This window comes from Megascapheus bottae, chromosome 29 (assembly GCF_031878675.1).
Source record: "Megascapheus bottae isolate mThoBot1 chromosome 29, mThoBot2.hap1, whole genome shotgun sequence".
NCBI classification, from domain to species: domain Eukaryota; kingdom Metazoa; phylum Chordata; class Mammalia; order Rodentia; family Geomyidae; genus Megascapheus; species Megascapheus bottae.
Window position 1 is genome coordinate 14,119,856 of NC_143537.1, and position 27,523 is coordinate 14,147,378.

Genomic DNA, 27,523 nt, shown 5'->3' on the forward strand with positions numbered 1-27,523 from the left:
GCTTTGAACTGCGATCCTCAGATCTCAGCCTCCTGAGAAGTTAGGATTACAGGTATGAGCCACTGTGCCTTGCTTACATTATTTTAAGTATACTGAAAGTCATCTCAAGGACAGAAGATAAGTTGACCTTTAAAAATTATGCAATCCTCAGATCTCAGCCTCCTGAGAAGTTAGGATTACAGGTGTGAGCCACTGCACCTTGCTTACATTATTTTTTTAAGTGTACTGAAAGTCATCTCAAGGACAGAAGTTGAGCTTTAAAAATTATGCAAGGAGTTTGGCCTAGTGGTAGAGTGCTTGCCTAGCATGCACGAAGACCCGGGTTCGATTCCTCAGTAGCACATACATAGAAAAAAGCTGGAAGTGGTGCTGAGGCTCAAGTGGTAGAGCCCCAGCCTTGAGAAAGTCCAAGGACAGTGCTCAAGCTCTGAGCCCAAACCCAGGACTGGCAAAAAAAAAAAAAAAAAAAAAATTATGCAAGGTGCCAGTGGCTCACTGTTGGAATCCCAGCCACTCAAGAGGCTGAGATCCGATGGTAATGGTTCAAAGCCAGCCCCGTCAGGAAAGTCCATGAGACTATCTCCAATTAACCGGCAAAAGGCAGGAAATGACACTGTGGCTCAAATGGTAGAGTGTTAGCCTTGAGTATAAAGGTTCAGAGACAGTGTCCAGGCCCAGAGACAGTGTCCAGGCCCCAGAACCAGCATGGGTGCACACACAGGTAAATCATAAAGAAAAGTACCTTCGAGATCCATTGGTCAAGATCTTTAACTTTAAATGAAACAGCTGACCTATCCCCAAATTAATCTGACTGTTGGCATAGAGAAGGTGAACAATAATTTGGCAGAACTGGGATTTTTCTTTTTTTCTTGTCTTGTTTTGATTTTAAATCTGGATTTTGAACGTAAGGCCTGCTTGCGAGGCAGAAATTTATCTTGATGCTTGCAAGGACCTAAATTAAGGCCCTTAAAATTCTTCATAGTAGTGTTGCTCACGATTAGGACGTGGCTAATCAATTATTCAGCAAAACAGTCGTTGAGTTGCCTGTTGTTGAATGGTGTGCAGATCCGAGGCCGGATCCAGAGGGTGAGAACGTCCTTGGGGGTCTGGCCCAGAGGCCCTGGAGCTCAGATGTACTAGCTCTGGGAATTTGGTAAATCATTTCATCTCACCTGCCGGCGGGAAGACAAACTTGCGGCGGTCAAGCGTCCAATCACGCCTTGCTCGGTGACGGGGACTGTGGTCAAGGAGACCGTTGCCACGGAGACGGTCGCGCCTGGGAAATACGGAAATACCTTCAACACACATGCCCAATTCCCAACTGGCGGTAAAGACCAGCCACCCCTTAAATACCAACCCAGTGCAGACGCCGGAACCTCCGGGCCGGAAGTGGCTCTGCCCCTCACAAACATGGCGCCCGAGCGATTTCCGCTCTGTCGGTGGTCCCCCCGCCCCGGGCTCCGGGCTTCTGGATGCTTAGGGTTGCCGGACGCTTACCAAACGTCTCCCGGTCCATCCCGCTGGGGAGGCGTGGCCACCCGGGAGACACTGCATGGTGATTGGTGGCCGTGCGTCAGGCGCGCGGCCAGGGAAAGTGAGGCTTTGATTGGCTGCCGAGAGGCGGGACTACGAGGGGAATACCGAGTGATGATTGGTGGAGGCGTGTTAGGCGCGCGGCCTCAGGGAATCTCCGGTGGCTGCCGAGAGGCGGGGCGAACCGGCGGCCCCTGAGGTGGCGGGACGGCGTGGCGAGCCATGGGTCAGGCAGTGAAGGTGACAGGGGCTGGGAGGGGTGGGTGCGGTACAGGTGGGGACAGCGGGGTTAGTGGATCGCTGAGAGACGGTGGTCGAGTGGCGGGGGGTGTGGGGTTCAGCGCCCTGACGGGGCGGTCGGGGGTCCTGCAGGTGCGCGACTGGGAGCCGCCGCCGGTGAAGCTCGGTTGCAGCCGGGGCCCGCAGGGTTTACCTGCCATACAACCGCACGTCCTGGAAGCCGGGCACTGGGGGCTCACGCCTGTCATCCTCGCTGTGGAAGAGGCTGAGCTCCTGGTTTGAACCTGGTTCACAGCCAGCCTGGGGCAGGGAAATCTGTGAGACCCATCTCTAAAGAACCACCCAAAAGCCGGAAGTGGAGCCGTGACCCAAGTGGTAGAGGACACGACCCTTGAGGGAGCTGGGGAACCCCAGGCAGTGACACTTTCCAGGTCCTGAGTTGTTGCCCCACGCCCCGGGGCAGACACATACACACCCACATGCAAACCTTTTGGGGTGCGGCCCCAATTCATCTTCACTACTGTTTGTCTGAAGGACCTACTGCACATCCCAGGAAATAAAGAAGACCCTCCCCCCCCAAAAAAAAACTAAGCGCCAACCAGCCAATGAGGTATTTGCTATGTTTATTCCCATATCTAGAGATCAAGACCTAAGAAAACGGAGCCCCAAGAGAATTCCTTGGAAAAGTCGCACTGAGTGGGACACCTATGAGACCCGAGCCCACTGAACTGGGGATGTGCTGCACGCCCCTTGGTGGTCATCTCTAGGGATGTGAGCTCAAGGTTCACTTCTAGTCAAGTACATTCCTTGTCAGTGCCCAATTCTCAGGCAGCCATCTCTTAGCTTTAAATGTCAACATGATGTCCAATTGGCATCCGTGGTTGTCATAGGTGGGAACACAGGCACAGCTCTACAAGGAAAAAAAAGCAATGGTAATATACGATATATGTATATATAAACATATACACACACATACATACATGTGTGTGTGTGTGTGTGTACCACCAAGCATTCTTCGTGAACTTTTAAACTAGGGGCAAGGAAAGACTGACTTCTACCATGCTATTCATTCAAAAATTATATTGAAGCTGGATGTGGGTGGCTCTTAGCTACTCAGGCAGCTGAGATCTGAGAATCATTGTTCAAAGCCAGTCCCGGCCAGGATAGTCTACTGACACTCTTATCTCCATGTAACCACCAGAAAACTGGAGTTGATGCTGTGGCTTAAAATGGTGGAGTGCTAGCCTAGAAGTGCAAAAGCTCAGGAATCAGTGCTTGGCTTGTGAGACTCTTTATCACCAAAAGTCTGGAAGTAGAGCTGTGGCCACTTGTCAGAATGTTAGCCTTGAGCAAAAGAGCTCAGGAACAGCCAGCACCCAGGCACTGAATTGAAGACCTAGAACCTACACAAACACACAAATTATATTAGGTGCCCACAATATGTTAACAATATAGCTAACAGCCAGCAATGATCTATTCTGTCCTATCTGCATGTAATGAAGGCAACAGGCAATTGACCACTTCGCCTACATAAAGAAATCCAGCAGATAGGGGAATTTTAAACAAGTATTATCACTATTTAAGTTCTCCACACTCAAAATGCACGTGTTTTGTGCCCATAGAACTGAGACTTAACTTATCTAGAGGGATATAAAAAGAAACCTCAGCTACGGAGGAGTTGAGGAAGAGGAACTGCTTGAAAAAAGGAAAAAAAAAAAAAAAAAACAAGGGAGCTGGGCGACAGTGTTTCATGCCTGTAATCCTAGCTACTCAGGAGGAGAATGAGATTTGAGAATTGTGGTTCAGAGCCAGCCCAGGCACATAAGTCTACAAGACTCTCATCTCCAATTAACCACCAGGAAACTGAAAGTGGCACTGTGACTCAAAGTGGTAGAGCACTAGCCTTGAGCTGAAGAGGTCAGCCCCATGACCCACTGACCAAAAAAAATTTTTAAAAATTGATTTTAAAAAAAAGAAGGGAAAGAGGGAGGAAGATACAAGAAACCACAAGACTGTAAAGGTAAAATCTGAAATTTAATTAGAAATTAGCTATGAGGGCCTGGGAATGGAGCCCAGTGATAGAGCACCTGCCTAGCTTATTTTTATTTATTTATTTTTTTAAAAATATTTTTTATTGTAACTAATAAAAGGGTTACATGATATTTGCCAGATAGAAGGTGCATTAATTCATATATATTGATACCCTTTCACATGTCTTGGTCCCCATTATCCTCCCCTCCACCTCTCCCACCCCCCCCCCAGCTTATTTAAGCTCTAAGTTTCATCCTCAGCTCCTCAGCACCATAAAAAAACAAAAACAAAACCAAGCTGAATGTCAATGGCTCACTGTATAATCCGACCAGAAGACAAATATGTAGATCATAGTTGAAAACCAGCCCAGGCAGAAAACCCCTGTAAAACCATTAACTAAGCAAAAAGTCATAAGTGGAGATGTGGTTCAAGTGGTCCAACACCTTGAATGAAAAAACTAAGGCACATCAACCAGGCCCTTGAATTCCAACCCAAGTGCATACATATACAGGATAATATTAAGAGAACAATATCTAGCATAATTTTTGGACTTAGAAGCAAAAGGTAGCCGCACCCTGTCACTGAAGTCTTTTGGCAGAGTGACTTTTACTAAACTTTGAGGCCCTTTTCTTACCCTGTTATTTTTATTTATTTATTGCCAGTCCTGGGCCTTGAACTCAGGGCCTGGGCACTGTCCTTGTTCTTTCTCAAGGCTAGAGCTCTACTACTTGAGCCACAGCAACATTTCTGGCTTTTTTCTATGTATATGGTATCAAGGAATTGAACACCCGGGTCTTTATGCATGGTAGGCAAGCACTCTACCACTAGGCAAAACTCCCGGCCCTTACCCTTTTGTTTTTAAGTAGACTCTGAATATTTAGAAGCCTCAGCATTGTACTTTCAGCCTTTCCTAAATTGTATTTTCTTTCTGAGCCCTCCTAAGACATAAGTTCAATTTTGTATGTGTATGATTTGAAGAGCAGATGAAAACTAGTTTGTTCAAATGTGAAGAAATGTATGATACAAATGAAGCAGGTTATCTTACCAAACTGGTTAATTATGATTTAAACATTTTTTTTTTTTTTTTGCCATTCCTGGGGCTTGAACTCAGGGCGTAGGCACTATCCTTGCGTTTTCTCAAGGTTAGCGCTCTACCACTTGAGCCACAGCACCACTCCTGGCCTTTTCTGTGTATGTGGTACCAAGGACTTAAACCCAGAGCTTTGTGCATGCTAGGCAAGTACTCTACCACTAGGCCACACTCCTGGCCCAATTAAGCATCCTTGTATTATTTTTGCTCTTTGTTTCTTTGCATGTTTTTGTTTTGAAATTTATTTTTTTCCTAGGAGGTCTGAATTCTGATTTTCTTAACAGGTTTTACAGCTCTTTAAAACACTGCACAGAACCAGACAGCAAGTTTTTAAAAATGATACCAGAGCATTAGAAGGTAAAATTTAAAAATATATTTATACGTATTTGTGTATGTATGTATACACACACACACACACACACACATTTGTCTCTTTCATTTAAATCCCTTCCTCCCTTCCTTCTTTCCTTTTCTCTTTTTTTATTGGTCGTAGGGCTTGAACTCTGGGCCTGGGCACTGTTCCAAGCTCTTGAGCTCAAGGCTGCCCCTCTCACTTGAGCCACAGCATCACTTCTGGTTTTCCAGTGGTTGATTGGAGATAAGAATCTCACGGACTTTAGTGCCTGGGCTGGCTTTGAACCTTGATCCTCAGATCCCAGCCTCTTGAGTAGCTGGTATTACAGGCGTGAGCCACTGTGCCCTTCTTCCCTTCCTCTTCTCTCTCTCTCTCTCTCTCTCTTCCTCTCTCCCTCTTTTTCTCTTTCTTCCCCCTCTCTCCCTCTTTTCCTCTCTCCCTCTCGCCCTCTGTCTCTCTCTGTGTCTCTGTCTCTATGTCTCTGTCTCTCTTTCTGTGTCTCTGTCTCTGTCTCTCTTTATTGTGGGGCTTGAACTCTGAGCCTGGGCACTGTCCCTGAGCTCTTCAGCTCAAGACTCATGCTCTACCACTTTGAGCCACAGTGCCACTTCTGGTTTTCTGGTGGTTCATTGGAGATCAGAGTCTCACAGAGTCTAGTGCCTGGGCTGGCTTTGACCTGGATCCAGCCACTGGCACCCTCTCTTCATTGATTTTTTTTACAGAAATCTTTTTATCCTACCTGGCTTCATGAAGTCAATTCCCATACTTGGGAAGCTGAGGCAGGAGAATTGTGAGCTTGAAGGTAGTCTAAGCTAGATAGTGGACCTTGTCTGGAAAAGAAAATCAGGTTCAAGCCCCAGAACTGGTAATAAATAAATAACACAAGTAAAGTTGAGAGAGAAAAATAGAGTAATGAAAGTTTGTGTGTTATTTCTCCCCCCACCCCCAAATTTGGCAGCCTATCAAAAGCTCTCCAAGAGGGGCTGGGAATTTGGCCTAGTGGTAGAGTGGTAGAGTGCTTGTCTAGCATGCACAAAGTCCTGGATTTGATTCCTTGGTTACCACATACACAGAAAAAGCCAGAAGTGGTGCTGTGATTCAAGTGGTGGAGTACTAGCTTTGAGAAAGCCCAAAGACAGTACTCAGGCCCTGAGTTCCAAGCCCCAATACTGGAAAAAGAAAAAAAAGAGAGAGAAGAAACTTCAATACTTTTTCTTATGCTTTACATAGGATCGAAACCTTTTCTTAGAGAAGTAGAAATTTGTTTAGATAATACAAATTATTAAGACAGAAATTAGAATTAGAAAAGGTAAATAACCTTTATATATTTTTCTTTTCTTTAGCAGCCAGAATAAAGATCAACGAAGAATTCAAAAATAACAAGAGTGAGACTTCTCCTAAGAAAATAGAAGAGGTACAGTAATTTTTTTCAATTCCAATAAAACTCAGAATTTTGTTTTTTAGTCAGTTCTGGGGCTTAAACTCAGGGCCTGGGCACTGTCCCTGAGCTTTTTTTTTGGTGCCAGTCCTGGGCTTGAGCTCAGGGCCTGAGCACTGTCCTTAGACTTTCTCAAGGATAGAGCTCTACCACTTGAGCCTCAGCACCGCTTACAGCTTTTTTTCTATGTATGTGGTACTGAGGAATCGAACCTGGGTCTTCATGCATGCTAGGCAAGCACTCTACCACTAGGCCAAACTCCCTGCCCTCCCTGAGCTTTTTTTTGTTTAAGACTAGCCCTCTACCAGTTGAGCCACAGTGCTGCCTGGCTTTTTCTGTTTATGTGGTACTGAGGAATCAAACCCGGGACTTCATGCATGCTGTGCAAGCACTCTACCACTGACCTACACTCCCAGCCCTTATAGAATTTTCTTGAAAAAGAGGATGAAAATAGATGGTTATATGAACGAAAACATACCCTCCTTGAAACCCACCAGAATTGGACATAACTTCCACATTTTTTATGTGGCTCTCCTCCTTAGGACCATCTGCCTGTCCCTACAAGACAGCCCCTTGCCTGTGGAAAGAACATGGTGGTAGCCTTAATCAAAGCTAGAGCTGTTCAGCTGATACAGAAACCCACAAAATTCTTTCTTTACCTGAGGCAAGTTGGTGTTGTAACTCAGAACCACAGAGGAGATTTTCCTATTTGTGTGTGTGTGTGTGTGTGTGTGTGTGTGTGTGTGTGTGTGTGTGTGTGTGTGTGTGTGTGTGTGTGTGTGTGTGTATGCACGCCAGACTTGGGCTTAATCTCAGCCTGTATATTGTTCCTGAACTCTTTTGCTGAAAGCTAGCTGCCTACCATTTGAGCCATAGCTCCATTTCTGGCTTTTTCTTGGTGGTTGATTGGAAATATGAGTCTCACAGACTTTTCTGTGCCAGCTGGCTTTGAACTTATGATCCTTAGAGCTTAAATCTCCTGAGTAGCTAGGATTACAAATATGAGTCACTAGCCCCCAATTTCTCCCTTTATTTTTGAAATAGAGTCTTGCTTTTTGCCTGTGCTGGCCTGCAACTACAATCTTTTTATTTAAGCTTCCTCCAGTATCTGGGCTGAGAAACATGTGCAGCCACACTCAGCTTTTTCTGCTGAGAGATCTGGCCTTGAACTATAGTTCTTCCGATTTCATCAATCTAAGAAGCTAGGATTACAGCCACAAGCCACTAAACCTCTCTGACCAATCGTTCTCTTCAATTCATTTGGTTTACTCTTGCAGAATTTTGTGAAATCACACACTAGCAGTTGGGAAAATACAGGTTTACTAAGCAGTGCAGTAAGCTCATTTTATTTGCAATTTTATCATGTGGTTTGACAGAGAGAGAGAGAGAGAGAGAGAGAGAGAGAGAGAGAGAGAGAGAGAGAGAGAGAGAGAGAGAGAGGGGGGTTAAAAACAAAATTGCACCACTCATTTAATGTGGAAAAGCTCTCAAGCAGTCCTATATTTAACTTGAAGTATGGTCTGTATGATGCTTCCATGCCCTTAATTTTGTGCAAATCTGCTTTCCTAAAAAGCAAATGATACCTACATAGCAAAGGTAATTTAAACAATAAAGTGAAAACTTGAGGTTTGTTGAAAAGGCAGCAGGTCTCTAAGCAGAAGTTGGGGAAAGTAGGGAAAATGCATCAGGCACTAAACAGCACATCCTGCACATTCACGACTTCCTCAGCAGCAGTCCCCCGGGAACTATTTGCCTCCAGTTACCAAGTCTCTACTGTAAGTTGGGCACTGTGGCTTACACCTGCAACCCTAGCTACTCAGGAGGCTGAGATCTGAGGACCATGGTTCAAAGCCTGGCCAGGCAAGAAAATCTGGGAGACTCCAATTAACCACCAAAAAACTGGAAGTAGAGCTGTAGCTCAACTGGTAGAGTACTGGCCCTGAGCAAATGCTCAAGGGCAATGCCCAGTCACTGAGTTTAAACCCCAGTACCAATGCGCACGCACGCACATACACACAATAATAATAATCTGCCAAATACTTTAGTCTGAGTAATCATAATTTCTCAAGGCTCTTTCAAGAAATTAATCTTTTTTCCCTTCTCTACTGGGACTTGAAGTTAATTGGCATCTCCCAGATTTTCTTGCCTGGCCAGGCTTTGAACCATAAACCTCAGATCTCAGCTTCCATGGTAACTAGGATTACACATGTGAGTCACCAGGCCTGTCTTTGAAAGGCTATTTTTATAGAGGAAGTTCTACTTCTGTTTACACTTAAACAATGCAGAAAAAGAATTTTGTCTTCACAGATTCCTGAAGGGATCTTGAATCTCTCAGGGGCTCAAAATTGTAGAACCAGTATTTGGTCTGGTTCTGTTCTTCACTGTGGACATGAGGTCTAATGCTGGAAGAGAAGACAGTTAACCCATACTGTGCCCTTAATGACAGAGCCAGGGTGGAACAATTTCTAAATCAAAATGTTCAGGGAATCTAGCTCTCTAAAGAAAGTTTCAAGCTGGGTGCTGGTGGCTCGTGCCTGTAATCCAGGCTATTCAAGAGGCTGAAATCTGAGGATTACAGTTTGAAGCCAGCCTGGGCAGGAAAGTCTATGAGAATCTTATATCCAATTTACCATGAGAAAGCCATAAGTGGCACTTTGGCTCAGTGATAGAGCACTAGTCCCTGAGCATTTCTGCTCAGGGACTGCACTCAGGCCCCAAGTTCAAGCCCCATAAACCACTCCCCCCCCAAAAAAAAGAAGAAAAAAGTCCTAAAGCCCTCATTTATTTTTAAATTTTAACATTATAACAAAATATTCTCAATCTGTTTGGGAACAAAATATGGAATAGATAAAATTATAAAATTATAAAACTGGGGCTGGGAGTTTGGCCTAGTGGTAGAGTGCTTGCCTAGCATGCACAAAGACACGGGTTCAATTCCTCGGTACCACATATATAGAAAAAAAGCTGGAAGTGGTGCTGAGGCTCAAGTGGTAGAGTTCTAGCCTTGAGAAAGACCAAGGACAGTGCTCAGGCCCTGAGCTCAAGCCCAGGACTGGCAAAATAAAACAACTATAAAACTATCCAAATGTCTGAGCTTCATATACTGTAAAATGTTAAAAGAATCACAATCTAAAAAGGACTTTTTTTTTTTAATAAAGCTATAGATTTCAGCTGGTCACTTAATGGCTCATACTTGTAATGCCCAGACCCTGAGTTCAAGCCCCATGACAGACAAAACAAACCAAAACAACAGTTTCCAAAACAATGCATTGTTATGAAACCCTCTAAGGACTCACTCTGGATTTCTCAACAGCTGATAAAGATAGGGTCTGACGTTGAACTACTCCTCAGAACATCTGTCATACAAGGAATTCACACAGATCACAACACACTGAGTAAGTAAACATAAAGAACTGTGATTTCTGGCTGCCATGCATTTTGAAATATTGAACAAATACTATACCCTTGTTAGTTTTTATTTTGCCTATTTACTTCTTGGTAATACTTGAGTTTGGTCTCAGAACCTTACACTTGGTAGGCAAGCAGTCTACAACTTGAGTCATGCCCCCAGCCTTTCTTCCTTTTAGTTATTTTTTTTTCCCTGGGGCTAGTCTTGGACTAACCTTTCTATCTACCCTTATAGCTGGATTTACACGCCTGAAATTTCCCATGCCTAGCTTATTTGTCGAAATGGGCTCTTTCTAGTCCTCCCCCCCCGCACCGCCACATACGCTTTGGTTGGGGGGGCTTGAACTCAGGACGTGGGCACTATCAGAGAAGGACTAGAGACGTGGTTCATAGGTACTACACCAACTTAGCAAGTATAAAGCCTTGAGTTCAAACACCCAGTACGACAAATAGAGAGAGAGAGAAAAAAAAAAAAACCAAGTGAGTTATTTCAAGGTTCTTTAGATATAATCAATCATAGGAAGAATTCCTTATTTTTAATTGTCGTTCTAATAATTCTTCTCCTCCTTCTCCTCCTTTCTTCTTTCTTCTTCTTGCTGGCCTGGGCACAGTCCTTGGACAGTTTTTGCTCAAGGCTAGCGCTCTGCCACTTGAGCTACCGCTCCATTTCTGGCTTTTCTGTATATATGGCACCAAGGAATCAAACCTAGGGCTTCGTGCATGCTCGGCAAGCACTCTACCATTAGGCCACACTCCTGGCCCTAAATCTGCTTCATTTTCATGGGGTAATGGGGTTTGAACTCAAGACTTTATGCTACTAGTAGATACTCTGCTGCTAAGCCATGACTCTTAGCTTACTTTTGTAATTTTTTTTCTTTCTTTTTTTCTTCTTTGTGGAGGAGGGAAATAATGAAATAGTTGCTCACCATCCTTGCAGTACCATCCTGGAGCAGAGGGATTGGGGAGGAGGCAGGTGACATGTGAGCCAGAGATGGGCCTTCAGGAAAAGCACTGAGCCAATGCAAGTTCCCTGATTCTGACTTAGCATTTTTCTTACATGCCTTATATATTTAGCAATGTGTCTACATCACCAGGCTCAAATATTGTAATGTCCTGTACATTACATATACCTAGATGTCTCTTTGATTGCTTCCCTGTTATAGATGCTGTCCATAATATATATTGTTTTACATCTTGGCTCAGATTTTGACTTCGATCTTTAATTGTGCTAAAAGCTTTTTATTTGAAAATGTTGCTTTTTAAATAATACATTTAATGTGACTAGAGTAGAACAGCCTTTTCAGAGGCCTGAAGTACGAGAAATAAATTGTGATCTCAGTGTATTTCCTCATCAAAGATCTGGCAAGGTCAGTATATTGGTGTTACATTTCCTTGATCTACTGTGGACAACTTCTGGGATCTTACAATCAATTAAATTTGGCTAGATAAATGGACTTTGTGGTATCTTAGACCTACTTACATTGTCAGCAGATATATAGAAAAAACTTGATTATAAAGATTCTCTTTTTTTTTTTTTTAAAGTTGTAGTACTTGAACTTTGAGCCTGAGTGTTGTCCCTGAGCTCTTCAGCTCAAGGTTACCCCTTGAGCCATAGCACAACTTTCCATTTTCTGGTGGTCTCATGAACTTTAGTGTCCTGGCTGGCTTTGAGCCATGATCCTCAGATCTCAGCCTCCTGAGTAGCTAGGATTAGAGGTGTGAGCCACCGTGCTGGCTCTCGGCTGGAAAGATTCTCTTGATCCTAGCTACCAGCAACCTGAGATCTGAAGATTGTGGCTCAAAGTCAGCTCAAGCAAAAAAGTCATGAGAATTTCAATCTGAGGCTGAAATACAGACCAAAAAATCCTGTATAATCTCTGAATACTAACTAAAGCAAAAAGGACTAGGAATATGATTCAATAGAGTACCTGCCTAGCAAATATAAGGCCCTGAAATCAGACCCCAGTACCACCAAATAAAACACAAACTAAAAGAGGTGGTCTCAAGATAAAGGCTATGAAGGTAGGTAGAAGGATGACAATCGTGCTTAAATATTACATCAAGATATTTGCCTGTGGCTATTTGCAAAAGACTGGAAAGATTCAGTTTTTAATTTTTTTTAACTGGCTTGTATTGCCAAAAGAAGAAAAAGAAGGAGGAGGAGGAGGAGGGAAAAAAACCCAGGCTTACCTAGCTTGCTTTATTTATTTATTTATTTTTGTTCAGTCTTGAGGCTTGAACTTAGGGCCTGGGTGCTCTCCCTGAGCTTTTGTGCTCAAGGCTAGTGCTCTATCACTCTGAGCCTAAGCTTCACTTCCCGTTTCCTGAGAGTCTCACAAGCCAGGTGCCAATGGCTCATGCCTGTAATCCTAGCCCCTCAGGACGCTGAGATCTAAGGATTGTGGTTCAAAGCCAGCCTGGGCAGGAAAGTCCTTGAGGCCCTTTTCTTCAATGAACCACCAGAAAATTGGAAGTGGTGCTGTGACTCAAAGTGGTAGAGTGGCAGCCTTGAGAGGATAAAACTCAGGGAGAGCACTTGGGCCTTGAGTTCAAGCTACAGGACTGACAAAAAAAAAAAGAAAGAAAGAAAGAAAAGAAAAAAAAAAAAAGAAATACAGAATTTCCTGCCTGGGCTGGCTTTAAACTATGGTCCTCACCAGCCTCCTGAGCCATAGGCACTTGCCTTTATCTAGCTTTCTTTACTTTTGTGTGTGTGTGTGTGTGTGTGTGTGTGTCTTATGGGGCTTGAACTCAGCATGGGCTCTGTCCCTGAGCATTTCAGCTCAAGGCTACCCCCTGACCCTTGAGCCAAGCCCCACTTGTGTTTTCTAGAGTTTAATTGGAGATAAAGAGTCTCATGTCCTTTTGTGCCCAGGCTAGCTTTGAACCTTGATCCTCAGATCTCAGACTCCTGAGTAGTTAGGATTATAGGCGTGAGCCACTGCACCTGGCTTTACCTTTTTTGTTGTTGTTTTTGTGCCAGTCCTGGGGCTTGAACTTAGGACCTGGGGACTCTCCTTGAGCTTTCTCAAGGCAAGTGTTCTACCATTTGAATTACAAGCACCATTTCCAGCTTTTTCTGTGTATGTGGTACCGAGGAATGGAACCTAGAGCTTTGTGCATGCTAGGCAAGCACTCTACCACTAGGCCACACTCCTGGCCCTAGCTTTCTTTAGTTTCCAAGGCCTTAAATTCATTACAACAGGAAGTAGATTGTGAAAACTTGCATAATTCAGAAGAGCATCTGCCCCTGTATCTTAGCTTCTAGACCAGAAGAGTGGCTTAGAGGCTTCAGTGCCTAGAGCTCTCAAGCACAGGGCTGTACCTGGGGGCTTTGAGCCTTCCAGAAACAGTCAGGCCCTGCTGGATTGCTCACCTGATTCCTAGACAAACAGGCCTGGTTCTTTGTGTGCAGCAGGACTGAGGCATTTCTGTGAAGCTAGGACTGGACATTTTCTTTTTCTTCTACTGTTTTTCACACAAACTCCAGTGGGTGTCTACCACACGATCTGCCAAAGCTGGTGGGATAGCAACCAGGCATCCTTCTGTCGATCAGTAGGCAATCTCAGAATGTAGGGGGATGTGGAACGTATTGCAGTGGGAAGAGGGTGTGTGTGTGTGTCTGTGTGTGTCTGTGTCTGTGTCTGTGTCTGTGTGTCTGTGTCTGTATGTCTGTCTGTGGCCAAAGGTATATGACCAGAAAAAAAAGGTACTTCCTACACCACATGACATCTGTCTGGCCTTCAAGAGAGCAATCTTCTGGGTGTTAGTTCCAAGAAATCCCTGTTTTGCTATTAAAAAGGAAGAAGCAGGGGCCGGGAGTTTGGCCTAGTGGTTAAAGTGCTTGCCTAGCATGCACGAAGACCCGGGTTCGATTCCTTGGTACCACATACATAGAAAAAAGCCAAAAGTGGTGCTGAGGCTCAAGTGGTAGAGCTCTAGCCTTGAGAAAGTCCAAGGACAGTGCTCAGGCCCTGAGCTCAAGCCCACGACTGGCAAAAAAAAAAAAAAAAAAAAAGGAATGAGCAGGAAAAGGCCCCGTGGCCTATCTTCTCTGCCCACCCAGAGTATGCATGCTTTGACTGCAGCAGTGACAGCAGCCCACAAAGAAGGGCCACAAAACACAGGGAGAAAAGAATCATGGGGTCGTAGTGACATGAAGGACTCTGCTAGCCCAGAGCCTTCATCTGTGTCTCCTGATAATGTATGAAAATGAACTCCCACCTTGGACTTCCAGTTCTTCAGAGTAGACCTATTCTGAAATAAGAAAGGTAGGTTTAGCCATATTGTTTTTCATTCTCCTGTAAATGTATATGTTTTTAACAAAATGCTTGGTTCCATTTTGTTTTGGTGATATCTTTAAAAAAAAAAAAAAAGGGATGGTCGGGAGTTTGGCCTAGTGGTAGAGAGCTTGCCTAGCATGCACAAAGACCCAGGTTTCATTCCTTGGAACCATATACATAGAAAAAGCTGGAAATGGTGCTGTGGCTCAGTGGTAGAGCTCTGGCCTTGAGAAAGCACAGGACACTGCTCAAGCCCTGAGTTCAAAACCCAGGACTGGCAAAAAAAAAAAGAGTTTGTAAGACACAACAAATATACTGGCTATGTTGGTATACATCTGGAATCCTAACCAGGCAGGAAGCATAAATAGGTTTGTGATCCAGGCTGGCTCAGGCATAAATGGGAGAACCAATTAGAAAATTTACAAAAGCAAAAAGGGATGAAGGCATATCTCAAATGCTGAGGCACCAACCTGGCAAGTGCAAGGCTTTGAAAAGCCTTTCTATTTTGAAATAATTCAGCTTTACAAAAAGAATATGTGAGAAAAACGGGAGTGCAAATTCCCTTTATATGCATTACTTTATCTGCCTCATCACCTCTCTCTCCATTGCTTTCAAGCTTTTCACAAATGAGTTGCAAATATTAGGGTTTCTTTTTTTCCTTTCAGAAGAAATATTCCACAAGTTATACAGCCCGTTTGCATTTGGATCATCTAGAGAAATATTTACATTTATTTTTAAATACCCCAATATGTATTTCCTAACTATGTAATGACCTTTTCTGATGCAAGCACAGTGTAACTATCAAAGCCAGTGATGCAGTAAACCCATTCGAATATTAAATCACATTTCCAGTCCTTAAAAGGCCCAAACTTGAGTGGGCCCAGATCCTGTGGAAGACCCCACCTTACACTGAGCTCTCCTCACTCCTTCCTCTCCTAAATTTAGAGCCCTTCCTCCATATTCATTTTTCATGACCATGACCTTGAAGTGTCACTAGGTCAGGCAGATCACTTCATGCAGTGTTAGATGAGCATTGTTAGATCATGACAGCTCTTGTCGGACAGCTTTCCTAGAGAAAAAAACAGAGAAATAATGTTTCTCAAGTTTTTCTATTCTTTTTTTTTTTTTTTGCCAGTCCTGGGCTTGAGCTCAGAGCCTGAGCACTGTCCTTGGGTTTTTTCTCAAGGCTAGAGCTCTACCACTTGAGCCTCAGCACCACTTCTGGCTTTTTTCTATGTATGTGGTACCGAGGAATCGAACCTGGGTCTTCATGCATGCTAGGCAAGCACTTTAACCACTAGGCCAAACTCCCGGCCCCTCTATTCTTTTTTTTTGTGTGTCAGTCATTGGATTTGAACTCAGGGCCTAGGTACCATTCCTGAGCTTTTGTTGCTTAAGGCTAGTACTCTACCACTTGAGTCACACTGCTACTTCCAGCTTTTTTTTTTTTTCTGAGTAGTTGGTTGGAGATAAGAGTCTCATGGACTTTCCTGCCTATGCTGGCTTCAAACTGTGATCCTCAGATCTCAGCCATGTGAATAGCTAGGATTACCTGCTTAACTCACCAGCACTTAGCCTTTTTCTTTGTTTTTCTGGTCTTTTCTCTTTCCTATTTTGCTCTCTTCCTCCTTCCCCTCCTCCTCCCTTTCTTCTTTTTCTTTTGTGGGCACTTGGGTTAAATTCGGAGCTTTGAGCTTACCAAGCTCAGGTCTTTTTTGTTTTATTTTTTTCTTCATAGAGGATCTCAATTTTTTTTTTTTGCCACTCCTGGGCCTTGAACTCAGGGCCTGGTATCTGTCCCTGAGCCTCTCTATACTAAAGGCTAGAGCTCTACCACTTGAGCCACATCATCACATCTGGCTTTTTCTGTGTATGTGGTTCTTAGGTATTGAACCCAGGGCTTCGTGCATGTTAGGCAAGCACTCTACCACTAAGCCACATTGGCATGAATCACTCTGCTGGTATTTGTTCTTGTTTAGCAATGGTTTTGAAAAGGTCATTCTTGGCTCTGGGGAGGAGGTGCTGGGACTTTGTGCATGCCAGGCATTCACTCTGCTACTGCTACACCCCCAGCCCATTATTGGCATTTGGGATATGGCAGTTCACTGTTTTGGACTGCCCAACACATACAGATTTAGCATCTTTGGCTTCCATCCACCAAATTCCAGTGCCATCCTCCCGCTGGCATGACAAACCACGCTCCCTTGGTTAATAACATCAGTGTAAGTGTGGAGGGTGTAGCTCAGTAGTAGGTAGCACACAGGCTTATCATGTGGGAAGGAAGACCTGGGTTCAGTCCCAGCCACCCCCCCCCCCAAAAAAAAAGAAGGAATGGGCCTAGTGGTAGAGTGCTTGCCTAGCATACACGAAGACCCAGGTTCGATTCCTCGTTGCCACATACCTAGCAAAAGTTGGAAACACTGCTGAGACTCAAGTGCTAGGGCTCTATCCTTGAGAAAGCCCGAGGACAGTGCTCAGACCCTAAGTTCAAGGCCCAGGACTGGCAAAAAAAATTGGCATCTCTAAATTAAAAGAGTAATCCTGCTGGGTGCCAAAAGTTTTACAAATAAGGGCTGGGATGTAGCTCAGTGGCAAAGTGCTTGCCTAGCATATGTAACGTCCTAGGTTTGATCCCCAGTACCAAGTTCAAGCCCAGGACTGGCAAAAAAAAAGAGTTTTACAAATAAGACATAGAGTCAGGTGCTGGTGACTCACATCTGGAATCATTACTCAGGAGACTGAGATCTGAAGATTATAAATCAAAGCCAGCCAGGGCACAAAAGTCCATTCGACTCTTTAATATTTTTTCTAGTCCTGGGATTTAAACTCAGGACCTGAGTACTATTCTTGGGCTTTCTCAAGGCTAGAGCTCTACCACTTGAGCCACAGCACCACTTCTGGCTTTTTCTATGTATGTGGTACCAAGGAATCCAACCTTGGTCTTCATGCATGCTAGGCAAGCACTCCACTAGGCCAAACTCTCAGTAGAAAATCTACTAGACTGTTATCTCCAATGAACCACCAGAAAACCGGAAGTGGTGCTGTGGTTCAATGTGGTAGAGCATTAGCCTTGAGCTGAAGAGCTTAGGAACAATGCCCAGGGCTAGAGTTCAAGCCCTAAGACTGACAACAACAAGATATACATGCCAGATATTATAGGCTCATGCCTATAATCCTTGCTGCTGAAAAGGTTAAGATCTGAATACTGAGGTTCAAAACCAGCCTTGGCAGGGAAGTCCAGGAGACTTTTATCTCCAACTAACCACCCAAAAGCCAGAAGTGGAGCTATGGCTCAAGTAGTAGAGCACTAACCTTGCAAAAGAAGCTCAGAGACAGCGCCTAGGCCCTGAGTTAAAGCTCACACACACATGTACACATACACACACAAGATAGTCTTTTTCTTCAGTAAGTAAATAGACTATCCAGCTAATAGTTGTAATTATTGGTAATTAGATGACAGTGTGTTGTAGCTGCATTCTATAAAGATATTTAATTAGTTGTGTTAACTAGTAAAGATCTAAGTTGTTTTTTCTATAATCAACTTATGTTTTTCTTTTTTGCCAGTCCTGGGGCTTGAACTCAGGGCTTGCGTGCTGTCCCTAAACTTTTGCTCACTGTTATCACTTAAGCCACAGCCCTACTTCCAGCTTCTGAATACTGAGGTTCAAAACCAGCCAGTGGTACTGAGGAATCAAACCCAGGGCTTCATACATGCTAGGCAAGCACTCTACAATTAAGCCACTTTCCCAGCCCAACTTACGTTTTTTTTATAATCTAAAAAGAGAATCATAGCTGGGCACGGTGGCTCACTCCTGTAATCCTAGCTACTCGGGAGACTGAGATCCGAGGATTGAGGTTCACAGCCAGCTGGGACACTATAAAGAACATGAGATTCTTATCTCCATTTAAGCACTAGAAAACTGGAAGTGGCGCTGTGACTCCAGTGTGGTAGTCTTGAGCTAAAGATCTCAGGGACAGCGCCCAGGCCCAGAGTTCAAGCCCCATGACCAACAAAAAGAGAGAGAGGGGAGCAGAGGGAGGGAGAGATAATCATCTTAAATGTCTCTAGAGTCATATATTCCACCTTACATGTTAACTGGAATAACATCTCTCTGGAAGATTTAGATCACAATCTCAGAGATGGGAGGGGAAGTGAGTGTAATTTGCATTTACTTCTACTTCAAGGATTAAATAATAAATTTTCCTTTTAATTATCTATTTTGTTTTTCTTACAGAATTGGTCCCCAGGAAAGAACTTCTGGTTGAAAATGTACCATATTGTGATGCACCAACTCAGAAGCAATGAATTTTCTAGAATAAAACAAGTCTTCACACTATAACCTTTAAAATGCATCATTCTACCCTAAGTCCTGGAATTGAGATACTTTTCTCTAAAGGGGCATATGGGAAAATGAGTGAATGGAGGAAGAGCTTCGTAATTAAACTAACATTAAAACAATATTGCTTAGAACTGCAAAGCATAGGGGCCGGGAGTTTGGCCTAGTGGTAGAGTGCTTGCCTAGCATGCACAAAGATCCAGGTTCGATTCCTCGGTAATACATATATAGAAAAAAAGCCAAAAGTGGTGCTGAGGCTCAAGTGGTAGAGCTCTAGCCTTGAGAAAGTCCAAGGACAGTGCTCAGGCCCTGAGCTCAAGCCCAGGACTGGCAAAAAAACCCCAAAAAACAAAAAACTGCAAAGCATAGCTAAGTTGTTCCTTTTTTTTTTAAGTTCTCATAGTTCTTTCAAGAAATTGATTTTGTGGGTATGAGGCTAGCTCCGCTGATAGAATACTAGCCAGTGAATGAAAGTGTCAAGTCTCTCTGGGCACAGTGGCTCACACCTATAATCCTAGCTACTCAGGAGGCTGAGATCTGAGAATCGAGGTTCCCAGCCAGCCTGGAAAGACTGGGAGACTCTTATATCCAATTAACCACCAGAAAACTGGAAGTGGTTCTGTGGCTCCAGGGGTAGGGTGGTAGTCTTGAGCTGAAAAGCTCAGGGACAACACCCAGGTCCAGAGTTCAAGCCCTACAACCAACAAAAAAAAAAAAAGGAAATTTATTTATTTTTCCCAGTACTGGGACTGAATTCAGGGCTCATACTTTTTTTTTAAGTTATTTAGTTTAATTTATTTATTTATTATTATTATTATTATTTTTTTTTTTTTGCCAGTCCTGGGCTTGGGCTCAGGGCCTGAGCACTGTCCTTGGATTTTCTCAAGGCTAGCACTCCACCACTTGAGCCTCAGCTCCACTTCTGGCTTTTTGCTATGTATGTGGTACCGAGGAATCGAACCCGGGTCTTCATGCATGCTAGGCAAGCACTCTACCACTAGGCCAAACTCCGGGCCCAGGGCTCATATTTTTGTTTAGCTTTTTCATTCATGGCTGACACTCTACCATTTGAAACACACCTCCAGTTCTGGCTTTTTGCTGGCCAGTTTGGCAATAAGAGTTTCAGACTTTCCTGCCTAGCCTGGCTTTAAACCACAGTCATAATGGCAGCCTCCTGAGTAGGCTGTGAGCCACCATCACCCAGCTTAGTTAAGTATTTTGACAGGCCATCAGAGAAGAATTCATTTTCATGAAAACCAAGCTTTCCATTTAAAGTGCACTGTGAATCCAGTATCATGATACCAAATTCCCTCCTGCGCTTCCGTTAACATTTGATATCACTGTATCTATTTGACAATGAGGTACTTTGACAAATTGGGGAGCTTTCTATCCCATGGGAAATGTAGTATTAGATATAAATTAATAGATGAAATTGATATGTATTCCTCAAACTATTAAATTAGCTAAAACTTCTTTTGTTTATACCAGCTCTCCTCAGAAGGTGACCTTTCTTTCCCAAAGCATTGTAGCTATTAAAGAATTGCATTATTTCATTTTAGAGATAGAATGTGTTCTCTGTGTTCTTATAAAGACATTTTTAACATGTGTTCAAAAGATAGATGAATAAAATATCCAAATAAGCTGAGTACTGGTGGCTCATACCTGTAATCCTAGCTACTCAGGAAACTGAGGTCTGAGAATCATGGCTCAAAAGGCAGCCTGGACAGGAAAGTCTGTAAGATTCTTGTCTCCAACTAACCACCAGAAACCCAAAGTGGAGCTGTGGCTCAAAGTGGTAGAATGCTAGCCTTGAGCAAAAGCCATCAGGGATGGGGCCCAGGCCCAGAGTTCAAGCCCCATGACTGACTAAATAAATAAACATCAAAATGACCTCAGATTACTGTAAATAAATCCTGAGTTTCTAAGGAAATGGTAGCCCTCATTCAAGCTAGATTTAGCCTTCATAGCATAGTTTCACAGCAATAGACTTTCCTATGAAGCTGAAGCTGTAACAATGATTATCTTTTCATGATGGTACTGGAGTTTGAACTTGGGGCCTGGCCACCATCCCTTGGCCTTTCCACTTAAGGCTGGGGTTCCACTTGTGTCTTTTTGTTGGTTAACTGGAGAAGAGACACTCATGAAGCCAAACACTGGTGACTTCCACCTGTTATCCTAGCTACTCAGAAGGCTAAGATCTGAGGATCATGGTTCAGAGCCACCCTGGGCAAGAAAGTCCCTGATTCCTCCTCCCCCACCCCTTTGGTCATTTGTGTGGCTTGAACTCAAGGCTTCAGTGCTAAGCATTTTTGCTCAAGGATAGTGCTCTACCACTTTGAGCCATAATGCCATTTCTGGTTTTCTGATGTTTAATTAGAGATGAGTCTTACAGACTTTCCTGGCTTTGAACCACATTTTTTTTTTTTTTTGCATCTTCGAAATACTTATCTTCAGTGAACTACTCAGAAACTGAAGTGGCACTATGGCTCAAAGTGGTAGTGTGCTAGCCTTGAGCAAAATAGCTCAGGGACAGTACCCAGGCTCTCAGTTCAAGCTCTAAGACAGACAGACAGACTCATAAACTTTTCTGCCTGTGATCCTTTTCAAACTGTAATCCTCAGATCTCAAGATCCTGAATAATTAGGATTATAGGCTTGAGCCCCTGGAGCCCAGCTTCTTGTCTTCCATTTAGCCAGTAGAAATTCAATGACTTTTCTTGCATTTCCCACCCGAGGCCGCTTATTGAATGCCTTAGCATTTTTCCATCTAAGGTTAGGAGCTGTAGAGCTGTGCGTAATATTCTTCTTGTTTCTCTTTTATCTGTATATCTTGGCCATTTTGTTTATTCCGTGAATGATATGTTTTGTCCCATTCATAGAGACATTTTCTCCCATTCACTAGTGATACAAGGTTTGAAACGTTCACAGATTGCTCAATGCAAGCTTTGTTTGTGGACAAAACATGTTGATATATCTGTACTTGTTATACAGTGTCATCTTTGAGAATAAGTAGCCAATGGAACATGTATTAAAATGGTTTAGATATAAAATATTTAATCATTAAAGCCATGGTTCTTGTATGCCTCTGGCTAATTGGAAGAGAGTTAGCATCTGTGAGATGGATTATACATGTCAAAAGATTCCCTACATAATTTTTCTTCCCCTGTGTATGTAAGTTCTTACTCTGTATAGAGGAGAGTGTGTCCTGTGGAAAGTTATCATATAATCGCCATATAAACAATGCTGGCTAGTTATGATTTCAACTATAGTATGTATTTGGAAGAACTTACATTTAGTATGTCTTCTCATAGCTCATTAATATTGGATATTATGAAAAGGTCCATTCTCATTGCAAATACCCAGGTTCAGACCCCAGCAGGACTGAAACTTAATCTTTTGGTAGGAATCAGAAGCCAAAACCAGTGCTGTTAGCTAAGGCTTGTAATCCTAGCAACTCAGAAGCTGAGTTCTGAGGATTGAGGTTCAAAGCCAGCCTGGGAAGAAAAGTTCATGAGATTTTCATTTCCAATTAACCAGTAGAAGAACTGTGGCTCAAATGGTAGAGTGTTAGCCTTGAACATAAAAGCTAAGGAGCTATTGCTAGATCCTGAGTTCAAGCCCCAGAACTGGCACAGAAAGAAAGAGAATGGGGCTGAGTGTATGGCCTAGTGGTAGAATGCTCACCTATCATGTACGAAGCCCTGAGTTTCAATTCCTTGGTCCCACATATACAGAAAAAGTCAGAAGTGGTGCTACGGTACAAGTGGTAGAGTGCTAGCCTTGAGAAAGCTCAAGGACAGTGCCTAGGCCCTAAGTTCAAGCCCCAGGACTGGAAGCAGGGGGGGAAGAGGGAGAGAGATTGGGGAAGAGAGGAAGGAAGGAAAGGAGGAATTGTAGGGGAGTCAGATGTGACAAGTGTACACAAGAATCCTCCACTGAAGATCTGAAGTTGAATGAAACTGCAGATTGTGCAACACTTAATTCAGAATATTAAAATTGAAGGTAGAGTCAAACTCCAAATTGGTTCTAATTTAGCCACTAGCTTTATCTCTTTAACATCATTACAGTGTTCAAAAAGTAGGCACTATGGGCTGGAAATATGGTCTAGTGGTAGAGTGCTTGCCTAGCATGCATGAAGCCCTGGGTTCAATTCCCCAGTACCACATACACCGAAAAAGTTGAAGTGATGTCTACATGGGCTCACATTCACAGCTTATTCTGAATATACCAATTTCCTTTTCAAAAGATCCTTAACACTAAAAATAAAGTTGGGCTAGTTTTTCCAGTAACTGGAGCTCTTTCTTACTTCATAGTGAGCAAGTTGGAAACACACATTTCAGTAACATGGCTCATGAACTGTCACGCTTAGAACTCCAGGGAGCTAAAAATGTCACTTGGAGAAACATTGGGTTGGGCTGGGAATGTGGCTTAGTAGTAGAGTGCTTGCCTAACATGCATGAAACGCTGTTTTGATTCCTCAGTACCATATAAGCAGAAAAAGGTGGAAGTGGTGTTGTGGCTCAAGTGCTAGAGTGCTAGCCTTGAACAAAAGTTCAGGTGCAGTGCCCAGGCCCTGAATTCAAGCCCCAGGACTGGCCAAAAAAAAAAAAAAATCAGATTGTGCCTTCAGTACACACACAATGCAGGAAAAGAAAAGTTGCTGCAGTTGCCATAGTAACTATCCTATCTGATTATCTGTAATTCCTCTATAATTTATGTCACTATGTCTGAGTGATAATTGATATGGGAATTACAAGTATTAATACTTATAAATGTCAGCGGATGCTGCTCTGTATTATGTCATTTAAGAATAGCCTTGTATTTTTCAAATACTTTTGACCTGTTTTCTCAGAAAATATTCCTAAGCAAGTTGCCAATATGATCCACCTGCATGTGCAGTGTGCAAAAGTAAAAGTAAATGTAGCTGTTTGATTGTATGGTACCTTAATAGAATTGTTTTTTGGCTATGGGCCTTGAACTCTGGGCCTGGGAACTGTCCCTGAGCTCCTTTTGCTCAAGACTAGCTCTCTAACAGTTGAGTTACCGTGCCATTTCCAGCTTTTCCTGTGATGGATTGGAGATAAGAGTCTCACACACTTTCCTTCCCCGTCTAGCTTCAAACCTGGATCCTCAGATCTCAGTCTCCTGAGTAGCTAGGATTATAGACATGAGCCACAGTGCCTTGCTATTGGAATTCTGCTCAGAATGAGCCATTTACCAAATAGTGTTTTTTATACAGTGTGAACTGTGGCAGGTGTCACTGTAGTAGCTTGCGAGTCTTACATAGTTGTGTATAAACTGCATGCCTTAAGCTTCGCTGCACTGAAACCCCACATGTTCTGCTCATCCATTCCTTTGTCCAGACAAATCTCTACGTATTGATTCCTCCTAGGCCCAAAGCACAGCTGTAGGCACAGTGCAAACTTCAAAGGAAGTGAGCAATGCAATCTATTCTGAGTTCACTTTGTCATATGCTGTGTGTGTGTGTGTGTATGTGTATGTGCGTGCGCGCGCGTGCGTGCGCACGTGTCCATATTACTACTGATGCTTGAATTTAGGGCCTGGGTGCAGTCTCTTAGCTTTTTGGCTTAAGGCTGGTACTCCACCACCTGGTCCATACCTTTACATCTGGCTTCTTGTTGGTTTATTGAAGATCCCTTTCTTGCTCAGGCTGGCTTTGAACTATGATCCTCATATCTCAGCCTCCTGAGTGAGTATCTGGGATTGCAGATGTATGAGAAAGGGGATGGCATGACCAGAAGGCATTGAAACCCTCTACTTGTTTTTCTTCTCTTCCCCCGCCAAGGAAGCAAATGTTGTTCTACCCCCTCAGGGACAGAATGGCAGCAGTTCTATGCCTAACAGAATGAATAGCTCCCGGGGACAGAATGAATAGCTCAGGGACCTGGGGTTTGTTTTGTGTTGTATTCTTGTTGGAAACGAGCCCAGGGGCCTGCCAAGCTGAGTACACACTGTACCTCTCTTCCCCAGCCCTCATCTCTCCTCTTTGTTGCAGCTTTTCCCTCCTGTACCATTTCTAAAGGGGGAAAAAAAGGAACATGTGTCTACTTACTGGCAGAACTGAAATCTTCCCCAGCACTCAGGAAGCTGAGGAAGGAGGATGGCAAGTTCAAGGCTGAACAGCAAGAATCAGTTTCAAAAAGCCAACAGAGAAACAAACTGAATTTCTTCCAGTTCCCTCCCCCTCCACCTTCCACTTACATGGCTCTTTTCTCTCCTTCATTTCCCACTTTGCATCTACTTGTATTCCCCTAGGGAAGGTGTGTGAATGTTAATAGTTCATTAATTGTTTAACAATGGTATTGGAAAGAATGTGGTTCAGGGGCTAGGAAGGTGGCTTAGTGGTAGACTGCTTGCCTAGCATGCATGACACCCTCAGTTTGATTCCTCAGTACAGAAAAGGCTGGAAATGGCACGGTGGCTCAAGTAGTAGAGTGCTAGCCTTGAGCAAAAGGAAGCTCAGAGACAGTGCCCAGGTAAAGTGCCAGTGTAAAGGTTAAAGTGGTTCTGCTACCAGGCTGCCTGAGTTGCCTCTCAGCTTGCCTCTGGAGCAAGCTACCTCTGCCTCAGTTTCCACATCTGTAAAAGAATAATATCCAGGGCCGGGAGTTTGGCCTAGTGGTTAAAGTGCTTGCCTAGCATGCATGAAGACCCGGGTTCGATTCCTCGGTACCACATACATAGAAAAAAGCCGGAAGTGGTGCTGAGGCTCAAGTGGTAGAGCTCTAGCCTTGAGAAAGTCCAAGGACAGTGCTCAGGCCCTGAGCTCAAGCCCAGGACTGGCAAAAAAAAAAAAAAAAAAAAAAAAGAATAACATCCAGGGGATGCCCAACTGTTCAGTGCCAGACCCCATGACCCACTCAGAAATTCTTTTATCCAGTGACATCATTTTCCGTGTTTATCCTGCCCCTCACTTCCCACTGTTTCTTGCTCTCCAAGCCTCTAGCTTTGTCCTAGATTCCACTCTTTTGTCCTCTCACCTTGAAAGGTATAATAGACACCTACCTGATTTCGTAGCTCATGTAATGAAATCATTGTCACCCCCGTCTATTTCCTTAAAAATAGCAGAATATTTTCTCTCCCTCTCCTGCTCTTCTTCACTCAGTTAATTGACTCATCCTCCCTCCCATCCATTTACTTAAAATAGAAAACTGTTTTCCACTCCTTTCTTCTTCCTCTCTTGTTTTACATGGAACTTGATTGAGTGTAAAATGTAATTGTTTCTTGCTTTTCTCTAGTCCCACCTGGCATTTCAGTCTCATCCTGAGCATGTTCAGGTAAGAAGTAAATGATCTTCAGAAAGCCCCTCCTCTTTCTCCTCTGGCCCACCATCTTGGGACTGGATGCTGCTGTAGCCATGGCCTGGGGTTGATTGGTCCACTGATATGAAAAGCTTGCTTGTTTGATCTCTCTCTCTCTCTCTCTCTCTCTCTCTCTCTCTCTCTCTCTCTCTCTCTCTCTCCCTTCTCCCCCCTTTCCCTTTCTCCCCTCTTGCTTCTCCTCTCCTTCTCCCCCCACCTTTCTACTTTCTTCTTGTATGCCAGTCCTGGGGCTTAAATTCAGGGCTTGAGCTCTGTCCCTGAGCATGTTTTGCTCAAGGATAGCAGTCTATCACGTAAGCCACCATCCACTTCCGGTTTTCTGGTGGTTAGCTAGCTTTGAAGAACCACAATCCTCAGGACTCAGCCCTCTTAAGTAACTAAGACTACATGCATGAGCCACTGGTATAGAGCAGAAAGCTGTTGTTGTTGTTTTTAAATCTAATTTATAATACTCATCATAGAAATCAAGAATGGTCCCACTAACTCATACTTGTAATCCTAGCTGTCCAGGAAGTTGAATTTTGAGAATCATGGCTGAAGCTAGCCAGGGCAGAAAAAGCAGTGAGATTCCTATCTCCAATTAAGTCCAAAAAAAAAAACAAACCAGACCAGAAGTGCCTCAAATTGGTACAGCACTCGCTTTGAGGAAGGGGGAAAAAAACTCAAGGACAGCGCCCAGGCCCCGAGTTTTAAGTCACACACACACACACACACACACACACACACACACACACACACACACACACAGAGGCAAATGCAGCTTTCTCCATAAAACAAAAGCTGCCTCAACTGACTTACTACTATAGATGAATTATCTCTGTTCTGTTTCAAGTCATTCCCTTAAAGACATCTGTGCCAGGGCTGCCTGTCACTGGCCCATCCTATCAGTTTCTCACTCTGGTAAATCAATGCCATCAGCTCACCTGCCTCATCTTCAATAGCATGAACGAAGCAAGTCCTTTTGGCTCTCCACTGTCGACTGCCCAAATCGACTGTGAACAGCTAAGCTTCCTAGTTCCTGTCAATCATCTCCAATCTTTTTCCTTCTCTCTCCTCCCTTCCTTCTCCTTCTCTCTGTCCTGTCTCTGTCTTCTTTCTCTCTGTCTCCTCTTATTTATTTTATTATCGTTTTGGCAGTCCTGGAGCTTGAACTCAGGGCCTATGCACTGTCCTTGAGCTTTCTGCAGGCTAGAACTCTACCACTTAAGCCATAGCACCACTTCTGGCTTTTCCTATATATGTGGTACCAAGGAATTGAACCCGGGGCTTTGTGTATGCTAGGCAAGCACTCTATAATTAGGCCACACTCCTGGCTCTTCTCTCTTCTTTTAAGTGATCAGTTTTATTTTTGGAACCACCTCCATGCCTTCGGTATCCTCATATTCCTTATACAAATGAAACTTCATGCTGAACAAATGAATTCTAGTTTACAATCGAATTTATTTTGTTGTATCTGTCTATAAAAG

At 43.6% G+C, this 27,523-nt stretch overlaps 1 protein-coding gene across 2 annotated transcripts; it reads left to right on the top strand.

The window, feature by feature from the left end:
* Window positions 1-1,664: 1,664 nt before the first annotated feature.
* Lyrm7 (LYR motif containing 7) lies at window positions 1,665-18,880 on the top strand. 2 transcript variants are annotated; one of them, XM_090320782.1, is made up of 5 exons: window positions 1,665-1,773; window positions 5,179-5,251; window positions 6,596-6,663; window positions 10,001-10,082; window positions 18,614-18,880. In XM_090320782.1, the coding sequence occupies exons 1-5, from the start codon at window positions 1,756-1,758 to the stop codon at window positions 18,682-18,684; spliced, it is 312 nt and encodes a 103-aa protein (XP_090176908.1). In that variant the 5' UTR covers window positions 1,665-1,755; the 3' UTR covers window positions 18,685-18,880. The 2 variants fall into 2 exon arrangements, with proteins under 2 accessions (XP_090176908.1, XP_090176907.1); XM_090320781.1 differs by having other exon boundaries at window positions 6,593-6,663; window positions 18,614-18,873.
* The last annotated feature ends 8,643 nt before the right edge of the window (window positions 18,881-27,523 follow it).